Below are 13,811 nucleotides of genomic sequence, written 5' to 3' on the forward strand. Positions count from 1 at the left end.
ATAAATTACATCATGGCAGAGTGTCTATGGGAAGTTGTGGAAATGCCATCACTTGGATGATTTAAAACTGAGCTGGACAAAGTACTAGGAAATAATGTTCACAAGGGGAACAATGCAGTGGCAGTCCCTGAGGCATGGACCAGACAACTCTTCTGTCTGTGGTCTAACTTACTGTGAAATGAGTGAAACCTGTGCTAATTGGGCTAAGTAAGGGCCTTTCCTATCAGTCTAACATGATGAACAACAACCACTTGTTTTTGCTGCAGTGATAAAGATGATTTCTGAAGTGTAGCCTTCTCCTCCTCCTCTCCCATCTCTGTTTTCTACCTAGTCTCCCATTGTCCCATTTGCTTCTTTTGCCTTTTTTGCTGTGTATAGACAAAAAAAAGATCAGAATTTTTATTTTTTTTTATATTTCCTTGAAGGAGAAGTTAAGAAATAAACAGGCCATTCTGGAGGATTGGAGCACTGTGTGCCCCAGCTGCTGGTGTTAGCACCCAGCATGGCTGGCTGATGGCTGTCCCAGGAGCCCACAAGCCATCCAGGGAAGGGCTCATTGCCTAGCTACTTGTTGCATCAAATCCAGCAAATCACATGATTTGTTTGGTTTGCCTCAAATGAGTGTTTTCTGTCAGAAAACTTCTGTTTTTCTTACCTAGCTCTGGATCTGAAGAGAATGAGATATGACTACAACACTTCTCTTCTTATTTACCATTTAGCGTGCCTCTGCGTGCACATAACTACAGGCTCTGCAGCACAAACGCACTGATGACAACAAACCCCAGGGTCTTTAATTGTAACAGTTTTAGATCTGTCACCAGAGTGCTAAAGGAATGTCACGAGTTGCCGCTGTCATCTGTAGGATGCTGTGAGTCACCAGGTGATAAGTTGCACTCTGATGGTGGCACCTGAACCAGCAGTATAATATGTCTGTGAAGCAGGAGCAGTAAATAACACACCCTGCGTGTTGCCACAGGCAGTACGTAAAATGTACTGACAAGAAGTTTTCCTCACACTGCTGAAATTTTTTCCCCTTTCTCCATTGTTCCCCAAATGGTCTTTTCTGCTCTTCATAAACCAGCAAGAGGGAGAGTGATGAAAACCAGTGCCTTGAAAGGCTGCAGCAGAGAAACCAGTGCCTGTTCCAACCCCATGTGTTGTCAGGTACTCCAGGTTGTCTCCAACAGCTGTAGTCCATGGAAGAGGCCAGGGAACTACTGAGTGGGTGACCCAAGTAACTCCATATATAACTACTGTATTTCTCTCAGCCTCCTAAACCTAAAGGAAGGACTTTCAGCCTCTTCACTGGGCCTTTCACATTATGGGCGTAAAATCAATGATCTGGAGATTGTGCCCTCTCAGTTTGGGGTTGTTCATACTGTGAAGAATGGTGTGTTCACATGTGCACTGGAATCCAAGCACATAAAGACTTTAATTGTGTCTAGAAGTTCCTCTAAATGCATTGAAAGGACTGATGTTTGAAGATCTGCCTCTAAACTTGCAATGGAGGCTTCACAGTGACTTCTAAAAGGTCACAACAGCGACTTTTTGCCAAATACACGTTTACCACCAATGGACTGCAGTGAGCTTCTAGTGCAGTTTGTACACATGGTGGGTTTGCTCTGGCTTCCCATGCGCCAACACTGGGTGTGGTGGTCAAAAGCAGTCCTGGACCCCATAACTGTGGTTTCTTATTATTTTACTGTGCAGGTGACTGAGCACTGGCACAGGTTGCCCCAAGAGGTTGTGGAGACTCCATCCTTTGTCCTTCAATATCCTCAGATATATTTTTGAATATATTCAAAAGCCAACTGGATGTGGTCCTGGGCAACTGACTGTAGGTGGCCCTGCTTGAGCCAGGGGGTTGAATTAGATAGCCTCCAGAGATCCCTGTGTTAACTGCCCATTTTTAGGTACTGGAAAAACAATGGCAAGATTGTGTAATACTCATGAAAAGAAAAACCTTCATCTATATCAGAGCAGATAGTACTGCCTTTTAAGCAGGAGAATGCCCACTACTAATCTGTAGGTCAGCCTAAATACCAGGTTTTGTTTTTTGAATGTGAAAAAGGTATGGTTCTGGCAGGAAAAAAAGTAGAAAAGGGTAACTTACTGTCTCTCAGGCTGAGGAATCTCAGAATAGGGATATGTATGGGGAATGGAAGAGCAAAAACACCGTGGCTGAGCTAGCCCACGCCATAAATAAGGATGGGGCTGTGATTGCCCACTGAAGGCTTTCTGCAATGTCTGCCACCTCCTATACGTGTCTGTGCACAGAGCATAAACTGCAGCTCCTATATCCCTATAGCTGTCTATCCTATACAGATATTTTTCAGCTGAAGTGAGAGCAAGGAAATAAAATACCTGGCCAGTCAAGTGCAGTTGGTGCGGAAGAGGACAATTAAGTACAGGCATCTTTATGGGTTAGCTATTTATGCCACTGCTTCTCCAGGAGCATCATGGATACTAAAATACAAAAAACCCAGCATGGATCGGTTCCCCAGGGTGAGTTGAGTGTTTGGAGGTTGCTCCTAGCCATACACAGACTTGTGCTCCATTTGGGCCAGCCCCTGGGATCATCAGATATAACCAGGTCCCATCACTGCAGCACTTTTAAAAGGAATTAGTAGACTTGAGTCATTATGTCAATTAACACCCATTTACCACGCTAGAATGGTAGGTACTGCTCAAATTAGTAGAGACACCAGCTTGTAAATATTAAAAGACTTGCTACGGGAGCCAGTAGCTTTTTTTACGGTAGCTTTTTGCATGGTCTTGAAAGAAAAGAAAGGCTCTTTTTGACACATACCAGGGGGATTAATCCGTAGGCAGTTAATTTTGGCTTTTGGCACGTTTACTATGAAGTGCAGAGCACACTTACAGCTCCTCGCCATATCTTTTCCATCGAGCCAAACTGGGGGGATCTGGTATGGCTTAAACATGAGTTATGGTGCTTTTTTCCTCATAAAATCTAGCTGGTGCAGTAGTACAGAGCTAAACTGCCTATTGCTGTGTCATAACCTGTGTAAAGTCAGCTTGGGGTCCTTGGTTGTGCTCATTTCAGGTAGACTTGTGCCATCAGTCTGACAATTTAAGGCCTGGTCTGTACTGGAAATTTGCATTTGTCAGACAAAGTGGATCTAATGACACTGCTCTGGCTTTTGGCTTGCACATAAATCTTAACTTGTACTCTCGATACTATTCTTGTAGTGATGAGCAAGGGGTTTAATAGCATTTGAATGGAAACAATCGAAAAATATGCTTTGTTTTTTATTAAATATTTCGCTGTGCTTTTATTTCAGGTGAGGGAGGAGCGTGAATTAGGTATATAATACCTCTTCTGTGAAAACTCAGTTATGTATGTTCTTTGGCAGAAAGTTTCAAATTTTGCTCGTATTTGTAAAAAACTTGGTGTGCTCAAATCAAAAAGCTTTTATGTGCTTTGGAGCTGAGGAATGTGAAGTCATGTTATTAAGTTGAGCCTTATTTCTGTCTCCCCCAGCTTTGGAGCAGGGCTATAAGGCGACATTAATAGCAATGCTGTATCCTCTCTGTTCTGGGACAGATGCTTGTCAAGTGCATCTTCATCTTGAGATATCTCTGTCTGGCCCCTGTGCAGCACCCACGCCTGAATGAGGCTCACCCTGTGCTGAGATCTAATCAGCAGCCTTTCCTGGCTGGTCTAGAGTCAGGGAAGAGAGGATATATGGCCACAGATGTACTCCCGTGTCTGATTTATTTGGGAGATGGGAGGGAGAGGGGAAGGAGAGGGAAGTGCCAGAAAACCTAATCTTATTTCAGTTCAAATCCAAAGGCTTTTGTGATGGTTTAAGGCGAATTTTGCCCAAGTTAGAAATTAATAGGGTGTTGCCTTTAGTTTTGTATTTAATGAGCAGTGATCTTGGGAATTTGGTATGTGGCGATTACGTGTTATCAGCCATCTTTGTGTTACGTCGCATCTTGATTTGATTTCTTATAAATACTTCCTTTTGAAAATATCCTTGCCTTTAGAGTCATGTGAGAAGCTGTGTGTAAAAAGCTAAATTATAAGGGATCAGTATAGCCTTCCCAGCTTTCTTCCTTATAGAGGTCCATAGCAGTCAAACTATCAGTCTTCTGAAACTCAGCTATTATAAAACATCATAAAATTGTATTGTAGAACCATAGAATGGTTTGGGTTGGAAGGAACCTTAATTATGACAAGCACGGTCCATGCTACTTTTTGGACTGTCTTCAGAAGTATTTCAAGAACTGATCTTTCTATTTAGGGGTTCTATTTATGCATTTGTGGATCATGTGACCATTGTAAACTCTTGTAGAAGAAGGAGTTCCCTCTGCTAAAATAACTACCATGTGTCTTCCCAGAGCCTTGCTATTGAATGCTAGCTCATTCTGGTGCAGTGATGCTTACAGCATTTTGTCTCTTCTTTGCATTGATTGATTGCTTTGAACTTCTCCTGCCAGATAGGTGATACTATCTGGTCCCCCCACTACCAATACTGAGCAGAAAATTATGTCCGATAGCAAAGAGGTAGTGGAAGTTATGGTCCTCATGGTATAAAGCTGAAGATCATCCGGCACCAACTGACTTCCCACTGCTGCTGCAGCCTCCTGTTGTTTGCATCCTGCAGTGATGTTGCTGGAATGACACCTCACTGTGCCAGATGTGGATGTGTTTTGTCACACTCGTGTCAGAAAAGTGACACTGTAGTGCCTCCTGGGTGACTAGGACGCAGGACTGAGCTGCAAGCCTGCCTGTAGGCTTGATCCTCAGAGCAGGACTCATGCTGAAGGATGGCTCTTGACACAAGCAGCCCTGCTGAAATTAATGCCGCTACTTAGAAGAGAGATGGGGGATGTGTCTACTGCACAGATGTGTCTACTGGCCAGAGCCAGGCCAGACTACGTAGATCCCTTCCAGTGATCTCTTGGCTGAGTTTAGTAGTTATATTTGAGGGAGAACTTTCACCTTGGATAAATAACCTTGCTGACCTAGAGCTACAGAGTGAGTTTTAGCTCTTCTGCCTTCTGTTACCTGAGTGTTAAACTGTTACCTCAATGTTTTATTAAGAGCAGTTTTAAAATTTGATACTTTTATTCTGTTATAAGTCATTTTTGCAGCAGTTCTCAAGGGGGGATGACCACAAGAATGCTTCACTGTATTTTTCAGATTGGTTAGGTTGCTAATGAACACGTATTAAGATTGTATTAAACAGCATGTGTGTGGATAAAGTCCCTGAGGAGTTTTACCTGTGACAAAGAATTGCAGGATTGGGTCATTACTATATCATTTTAGAAAAGTGATTGTGGCCTCCACTTAACATTAAAATGTTTCTCAAAGCAAGTGAAAACCAGTGAAGAAAAATATACTCAAATTCTGAGATTTTCGTCTACAACACATAGCCTGAGTTTGGAGGTCCAAACACATAAACAGAGGCTACCCTGGTAGAGATTGTCTTTGAAATAATATACTATTCATTTGACAAATAGTAAAATTACCCTCTACTTAAAATTAAATTAAAAATTTAAGCAGGACTGACAAGGTCCTGGAGTGTGTTGAGAAATGCCTAGCAATAAAAACCATCATGGCATTAGAGAAGTTAGACAGATAGTGTTAATTACAGAAGTTGTTTGTCCCACAGAGAAGGAGATTGGTGGTAGCAGTGATTTATTTCAGAGGGCAATTTAGTCATTGAACTATTCCTAGACAAGGCTCTGAATTTAAGTGATACTTAGACTCCTAAGTCATTTTTGAAACCAAATTTAGGTGCTTGAGTCATGTAGATGTTTTTGAAATTCCTCCTGTCTTTCTGTCAGCCATTTCTACATGGCTGAACTTGGAAGACACAGCAGCTACTGGCTGTGGTACAGTTAGGTAGGAGCTGGGAGCTGGAAGTGTCAAGAGGTTGGTGGATACCTGCCAGCAATCATAGTATGGATAAGGATGATCTGATGTACCCGGGGTATTTTTGGAGCTGCTGTGCTTGTGTAGTTGGTCTCTGTGTGCACCTTGCATCAGAGGCACCTGGAATGTGTCATCTTTGCTGTGAACGTGCACACATCTACCTTGCAGCCCAGAGATCTTGGGCTTGCTGCTCGTAGTCACTCTGCACATGTTCACTGGCTCTTTCTCAGGGATTTCCCAACATCCTGCAGCTAGAAATCTGGTAAAATACCGTGTGGAGAGGGAAGGAGGACAAAATGGGAGCATCAAATGGAACCCAGGTCGTATGTGCTGGTTAGCTGAGTCCTCCCTGTGACTCTCTGCAAGCAGTGGGGCGTTTTACAAAACTTCAAGGCTGGAGCTGGGGCTGGGTTCTCTAACAGCCCCTGCTGGGGCTGAGGTCCCTCTGATCCCTGGGAGCTCGATCAGGCACCGCAGCTAAGGAAGACAGGCAGATAGATAAGTAGGCATTGGAGTGAGAAGGTATGTAGGCAAACGTGGGAGAATCTTGCTCTTCTGAATTAGTCTACATAGCATGAAGAACTATATTGTTTTTTAATATCAAGGGTGTCAGACATGGATTTGTGATCCTGATACCGTATAATCAATTCTCTCCCCTCTGCTGTGCTTTGTCAGGAGCAGTTTTGTTCATTTGCTTGTTCACGCTTTCCTTCCTGTTTTGCTTGTCGTTATAGATTTTTATCTGAAAGTTGAAAACGGTTTTTGTTGATATTGGGAAGATTGCACCTGCTTTTGGAAATAGGCGAGTGACACAACATGATGATAAAATAGCCATTTGAGATGCATTTGTTAATGCTGATAACAGAGTAATGTTGCCTGGAATATTTACAGTGCAAGGGAGGGAGGGGGGAGTCTCCTCAAGTGTTTAGGGGTCAATTCAACTCTTCGAACTGCTGCCAGCTGAAGGTTAGGCATCTGCTCTAAACTGACTGACTAGGCACCCTCTTGAGACCATGGCGAGAGGTGGGAAGGGACATAATCCCTTCTGGAGACGTGTGTTTTAAATACGTCTTTTGTGTCAGAACAGGATGGGACAGGAAGGATTGTCCCCTGGAAATGACTGTCTCTTTCCACTGACTACAAAGGGAGCCTAAGTGACTTTGACTTGCTGCCCAAGATTTAGATAGTTACAGTAGGGGAAATGAATCCCAGGCCTGCTCATTTGGCAGCACAAACCACAATGAAAGTTAGTGGGAGTTAAGGCTTTTGAACCTTCCAAGTGCTGTAGATAATGCTGCTATTAAGTTTGATGTTTCCTGTGAGATACTTGCCTGTGTCTGGACTCACAAATGTGATTTGTTGGTTAAGCCTGAGACCAAATTCTTCCAGAGGTCTGTTAGGAAGGAAGGAGGATAGTGTGATCTGTGACAATCTGAAGGGTTCAGAATCCAATTTTAAGCAGTGCAAGCCCTGCAGCAATGTAGTCTGTAAGTAATAGAAGGTATTGTTGGGCAGTGATATGCCAACTCTATGTGATACATTGATCAGATCTATTGTTTTTGTATGGTATTTTAGGTTAGAGATTACTGTCATTGTAGAAGATATTTTAATATATATCCATTTCTTAGGAATGCAGAGGGAATGTTGGTGGGTACCTGCATTTTGCTCTGTCTGAGTTTATGAGCACAACTTTTTTCTAACTGTACTGGTTTTGTAGGTTTCTGTGACTATTTAAAAACAGGATTATTGATGTAAAATGTGACCATCCAGATCACAGAAGAAAGGTTAGTGAAAAATGGCCTTGCCAAGCACGAGTCCTCTCCCCTATTTCTGGGATGATATCTTTACCTCCTAAAATGGAGGCCCTGTGGGAGCCCTAGGGCCCTTCTGGAGACTCTGCAGCTATTAGGAGGGGCTGGCTGTAGGGATGATTTGGCCACTAAGGTACTCCATAATTTATAACTGAATTATATCCTAAAATGGACTTCATTTGGAGATTGCTCATTGGCCTTAAAAGTTGCTTTTTGTGTTGCTAGTGGTTGCTTGACTTGTTTTATTCCCTGTGTAGTGAGGTAGAGGAGCCCTTAAATTTGGGTTCTTGTACTGAGTTGAAGTGCTATGTGCTGTGAAACACCATGGCATCACTAGGTGAGTGGCAGCTGAGCACTCAGTTCTCCTGTTGCACATGTTGTAGGTCAAGAACGGGCTATTTTATATATATATATACACTTTTCCTCTGAATTACTTTTCTAGCAATTGATCTTCATCTGCAGGGCATGTAAATGCTGCAGTTTGTTAGAGTCCCTGCTAAATACCTTCTTCAAAGTGACAGAGAGACAACCCATGCATCTCTACCAGTACTCTTCAGTGGTGAGATACTGAAGTGTGTTTGGGTAAATTTTGCATCTTCCTTCTCTCTCATGCTTCCCTCCCTCCTCTCTGTTTTGTTTGTTTCAGGTTCTCGGCCTTTTTGGATCTACGCAGTGGAAGCTGCATCTTGTGTATGGCGTGGTTAAGCTTGCAGCCTGTCACCTCGGCCTTCCTCCATTTTGGGCTGGTTACTTTTGTGCTGTTTTTGCATGGTTTGCAGGTGGATGCTGGCCTGACGGGAGACTCAACCAGTTCAGTACAAAACAGCTCGTGTTCAGGATCTTTTGACTGCAAGGAGGGTGTTATCCTGCCAATATGGTACCCAGAAAACCCATCCCTTGGGGACAAAATTGCCCGTGTTATCGTATACTTTGTAGCACTGATCTACATGTTCCTTGGAGTCTCCATCATTGCAGATCGTTTCATGGCATCTATAGAGGTCATTACATCACAGGAGAAAGAAATAACTATTAAGAAACCAAATGGAGAGACCACAACGACCACCATTCGGATTTGGAATGAAACTGTTTCCAACTTAACCCTCATGGCTCTGGGCTCCTCTGCTCCTGAGATCCTCTTGTCTCTGATAGAAGTGTGTGGGCATGGATTCATAGCTGGAGACCTGGGACCGTCTACAATTGTTGGCAGCGCAGCTTTCAATATGTTTATCATCATTGCCATCTGTGTCTATGTGATCCCTGACGGGGAAACCAGAAAGATAAAACACCTAAGGGTTTTCTTTGTCACAGCTGCATGGAGCATCTTTGCTTACATCTGGTTGTACATGATCCTCGCTGTCTTCTCTCCAGGTGTGGTTCAGGTTTGGGAAGGCCTGCTCACGCTTTTCTTCTTTCCACTTTGTGTCGTTCTGGCCTGGATAGCAGATAGACGTCTGCTTTTCTATAAGTATATGCACAAAAAGTACCGTACTGACAAGCACAGGGGCATTATCATAGAATCAGAAGGTGATCACCCTAAGGGAATTGAAATGGATGGCAAGATGATGAACTCCCACTTTTTAGATGGGAACTTAGTGACTGTGGAGGGGAAGGAGGTGGATGAATCTCGCAAAGAGATGATCCGGATCCTTAAGGACCTGAAGCAAAAGCACCCAGAAAAGGACTTGGACCAGCTGGTGGAGATGGCTAACTACTATGCGTTATCTCATCAGCAAAAGAGCAGAGCCTTTTATCGCATTCAAGCAACCAGAATGATGACGGGAGCTGGCAATATTTTGAAAAAGCATGCAGCTGAGCAAGCCAAGAAAAGCACCAGCTTACATGAGGTGCGGCCAGAGGAACCTGAGGAATTCATCTCCAAAATTTATTTTGACCCATGCTCCTACCAGTGTCTTGAGAACTGTGGTGCCGTTCTCCTGACAGTGGTGCGGAAAGGAGGGGACATATCCAAGACCATCTATGTGGACTATAAAACAGAGGATGGCTCTGCCAATGCTGGTGCTGACTATGAGTTCACAGAGGGGACTGTTGTCTTGAAATCAGGAGAGACCCAGAAGGAGTTCTCAGTGGGCATTATTGATGATGACATATTTGAGGAAGATGAGCATTTCTTTGTGCGGCTCAGTAATCTCCGTGTGGTGGAGAGTGAGGAACCTCCAGAGCTCAATAACTCCCCATACCCAAAGGCCATACTGGCGTCTCCTTGTGTGGCCACAGTGACTATCCTGGATGATGACCATGCTGGCATCTTCACATTTGAGTGTGACATTATACATGTCAGTGAGAGCATCGGTGTGATGGAAGTCAAAGTCCTAAGGACATCAGGTGCTCGCGGCACAGTCATAGTGCCATTTAGGACAGTAGAAGGGACAGCGAAAGGAGGTGGAGAAGACTTTGAAGACACTTACGGGGAGTTGGAGTTCAAGAATGATGAAACTGTGTAAGTACCCCATTCGTTTCTGTTCCTGGGTCTAGTTCTGGTGTTTAACCCCAGATTTTGCATCCATTACAGGTGAATGCTGACGAGGGACAGGCTCCTTTCTTCACTTTTCCATCAGTTTCCCTACTTACCTCTTTCAGGCAAGAACCAACAGCAGGATTTAAGAGCTCAAAGCTCTTGTCCATTCCCTCTTGGGAATGACAAATTGAGGCTTAGAAATACTGGGGGCCAGGGGATAGGAGGAAAGTGTATCATTCTCTGAGGTCCTGTACTAAAGCTAAGGGCTAATGGAGAGTTAAGATAGAGAGAGAAGGAAAAGGATGAGGTTTTACTTGGCTAGGCGAATACGGGAAAGCCTCTTTTTGAACACCAAACATAGAGCTCACAGGAGTTTTTTGCAATCCCTAGATGAAAGGTTCACAACAGTTATTCCTAGGCAAGCAAGAGCTGCTTAGTAGACATGAGGCTTTATTTTCAAAGGAGCAGCGCATCATACCTGTGTCCCTAGGCTTGCCTGTGCAACAGTCAGATCCATGGGGCAGCTAATTTAGAGCATAGGCACAGCTGCAAGCTATTCCGCTGGACTTGAAATCCTTCCAGCCTTTATGTCCCTATGGTCTACCCATATTCCCCACATCACCTTCTCTATGATTTTTCTATGTCTGTTCATTTACTACCTGTGTTTTTTCCCCTTATCAAATACCGTGGCAAATGGCAATAATGCTCCGAAGCACTGCAGATCACAACCTGTCCATGTGGCTTCATGACCCAGTGTTTTCATACAGAATAAAGAAGGGAAGTAGCATCCTATTAATTCAGCTTTTTTTATTGCGTACAAAGTAGCCAATACTAAGCTAGGAAGTAATAAAGACCAGAGAGGCAATAATGTCTAATTGCTCTAAATACCTGCTGTTAACTTTAGGGAGGAATGAGAAAAATCCCTTACCTGAGTAGGGAGAGGGGTGTGAGCCTGGTGCTAAAACTCCCTAGTGTTAAGTGCCTAGGTTCCTTTTGTTAAAACCTAATCACTTGACCCATCGCAGGAAGAATTGTGCAGACTTGCATCTGGCATCAGAGAAAGGAAGTCTTTGTACCAAGCCTCCCAATACGGTACCCAGAAGGATGTTAATATATTAAGTACTATAGAGTAGGGATGCCCTAATTCAGTAACACCTGCTGCCTTAACCCACTAAACCATTTAATCCAGCTAATATCCACTGCCCTGATACTTGATTATAAGTACGTGTTCTTCCTACTAAAGGAAGAGAAGCTTCTGATTGGCTGACTTCAGCCACTGTCAGAGATGGAAGGGGATCAGCTGTCCTCATCTGGCCTTTTTCAGGGAGGTGGGCCATGCAGGTTAGTCTTATTAATTGAGCCGCAAGCTGATTTCTCTAGAGAAAGTGAAGAAGAATGTCAGATGTGTGATTACAGTCTCCTGTGAGTAGGCTACCTAAAATATAATGGGTACTACCTTGATTCAACCAGGTCTTCAAGCAAAGAGACTTTTCTTGCTTGAAGAAGACCCATCAGTAAAAGGCCTGCAGATTTGGGATGCCAGAGAACAAGCCCATGAGTCATCTTCCTCCAAACTATATTTCCTTTCTCTCATCTTCTGGCCGATGGAAGAATTCTTTTTGTCTTTGAAAAATTTGACAGGTCAGAACATACCCATATAGTTGCTTCACTTGGGTTAAAACAAATCACATTCAGCGGGATCAGGCGCATCCTTGTGGGACAGACTCTAGTGAAAAAGAAGACAGTCCAGAAAACAAGTATGTGTAGGTTCCTTAATGCTGTTGGTTTTGACCCAGAGATACCCTAGAGCATAGGTGAGGCATTAGTGATGTGCTTCAAGTGTGCCGACAGCTGATGCATTAATGTGACTTTCACTTCTGCATCAGAAACCTGCTGGGATCAAAGCCTACTAGCCACAGTGGCCATGGAGACCATGTGGCTAGCAGAGATTAATTTCTTTTGAAGCTAGAATTAGCGTAGCTAGCTCGACATAGCACCTAATCAAACTAATAAGCCTAACAAGGAGGGACATCATGTCAGGCAGCACATACCTTTATTCACTCCCTATTCACTCCTTTATTCACACCTCCAGGAATTACAGGAATGGAATTTTGGTCTGGAAATGTGGAGGTAGTTTTCAGTAATCAGCTCTTGGCCTTTAAATTCAGTGAACACAGGTCAGTTGCTGCATTTTGCTAGCTCTTCTCTGAAGTGCAGATGGTAGCAGCTGTAGAAACCTGGAAGCAGTAATAGGTGGGTTTAATATCTTCTTCCTTTTCTGCTTTGTACTTCCTACTTTCTAAATCTGGATGCAGAAAAATAATTTTTAGCAAATATTTAGGCTGCAAACAAATTTGAGGTGATTTAGATCTGAATTTGGAGTTCAGACCTATAATGCTACTATTCCAACCATTTGTTCAGCCCAGTTTGGGAAGATAGGTGCATAGGGTGTTTGGGACAGTTTTGCTGACCCAGAGGGTCACGATATTGCTTGGTACAAGGCTGTGTGAAGACACTGGGTCACCAAATAGGCAGAGCATTGTCTGGCTGAATATTTGAGGCCCTGCCTCTTAGATGCCTTGCCACTGAGGGGGATCCACTGCGAGGTACTGACATCCCCTGCACACTGAAGTGGGAACCAAGAGTCTACCAAACCAGTGCAGAACAGAGAGGAAAGCAGGGAGACTAAAATGATCAGTAGACAATACTAAGGGTGTCAGAAAGCAGTGAAAAGTTACGTACTCCCTGCTTCAGCCCATTGATTAGAACCTTGTTTAGGAAAGGTGGAACTTGGGCTCTAGTTTCCATTCTGGTGTAAAACTCAGTGTAAGAGTTTTACATGCCCATCTCACTGCCTTAATCTTCTCAGTCTCCTCATGAAGTCACTTTGATAAGATTTTTTGACTCATGGAGGAAGGAAATTAATTAACAGCATCTTGCAAACATGTAAGACAGTGCTAAACTTTACTGTGGCTGTGCATGTATGATAAGGATCTGCAGAACTGCAGCCTCAAGGAATCTGCGATCTGTGTAAACTGAAGGAGAGTAAAAGGTTCAGTTCATGCTCTCAGCTTGTTGTCCAACACATGAACTAAAAAATTCCATCTTGCGCTGTGCAGCAGTAGGCAGTCTGTAAGTAGTTCAGTAGTAGGTCAGCCTCCTAAAGTGTGGCAATGGCTAGATTAATCTAAGAGGTACTGGCTTACACAGCATCCCTGAGATTAAACTAGAGGAGAGGCACTGCAATCTACCAGATCCCTAGGACTGAGGATAAGCACTTTCCCTGGAAACTAAATAGAGAAGGGGTCTTCCCTTCGATATAACAAAACAAACTACCGCAGGGTTGTCTTTAAGAGGCTTTCCCTAGAATATATGGGTCTAAAAAAGAGCTGAGTTGATGTGAGTGTTAAAGAACGAGAGGGAAATGGATCCTGCCAGCGGGTCTTGCTTATTGCCTCTGTGATTCTTTCTAGACTAACACAGTCAAAGTTTCCTTACTCACATTTGGGTGGGAGCACAAGAGAAAGCAGGCTGAGATGAGGAGGCTTGAAACAATGCAGTCACTACTGAAATATGGTCCCATGCAGTGTGTGTGTGTGTGTATGGGTGTGTTTGAGTG

At 43.6% G+C, this 13,811-nt stretch overlaps 1 protein-coding gene across 6 annotated transcripts in view; it reads left to right on the forward strand.

Moving 5' to 3' along the window:
- Nucleotides 1-13,811, forward strand: part of SLC8A3 (solute carrier family 8 member A3) — a 114,188-nt gene that overhangs the window by 12,028 nt on the left and 88,349 nt on the right. For 5 of the 6 annotated variants that reach the window (XM_032691060.1, XM_032691057.1, XM_032691058.1 and 2 more), the window contains one exon: nucleotides 8,363-10,174. In XM_032691060.1, coding sequence (XP_032546951.1) covers nucleotides 8,409-10,174 — 1,766 coding nt within the window. In that variant the 5' untranslated portion in view covers nucleotides 8,363-8,408. Of the gene's footprint in view, nucleotides 1-8,362; nucleotides 10,175-13,811 lie in introns of those variants that run through there. The other variant, XM_032691063.1, reaches the window with a different exon arrangement.

This window comes from Chiroxiphia lanceolata, chromosome 6 (assembly GCF_009829145.1).
Source record: "Chiroxiphia lanceolata isolate bChiLan1 chromosome 6, bChiLan1.pri, whole genome shotgun sequence".
Lineage (NCBI taxonomy): Eukaryota > Metazoa > Chordata > Aves > Passeriformes > Pipridae > Chiroxiphia > Chiroxiphia lanceolata.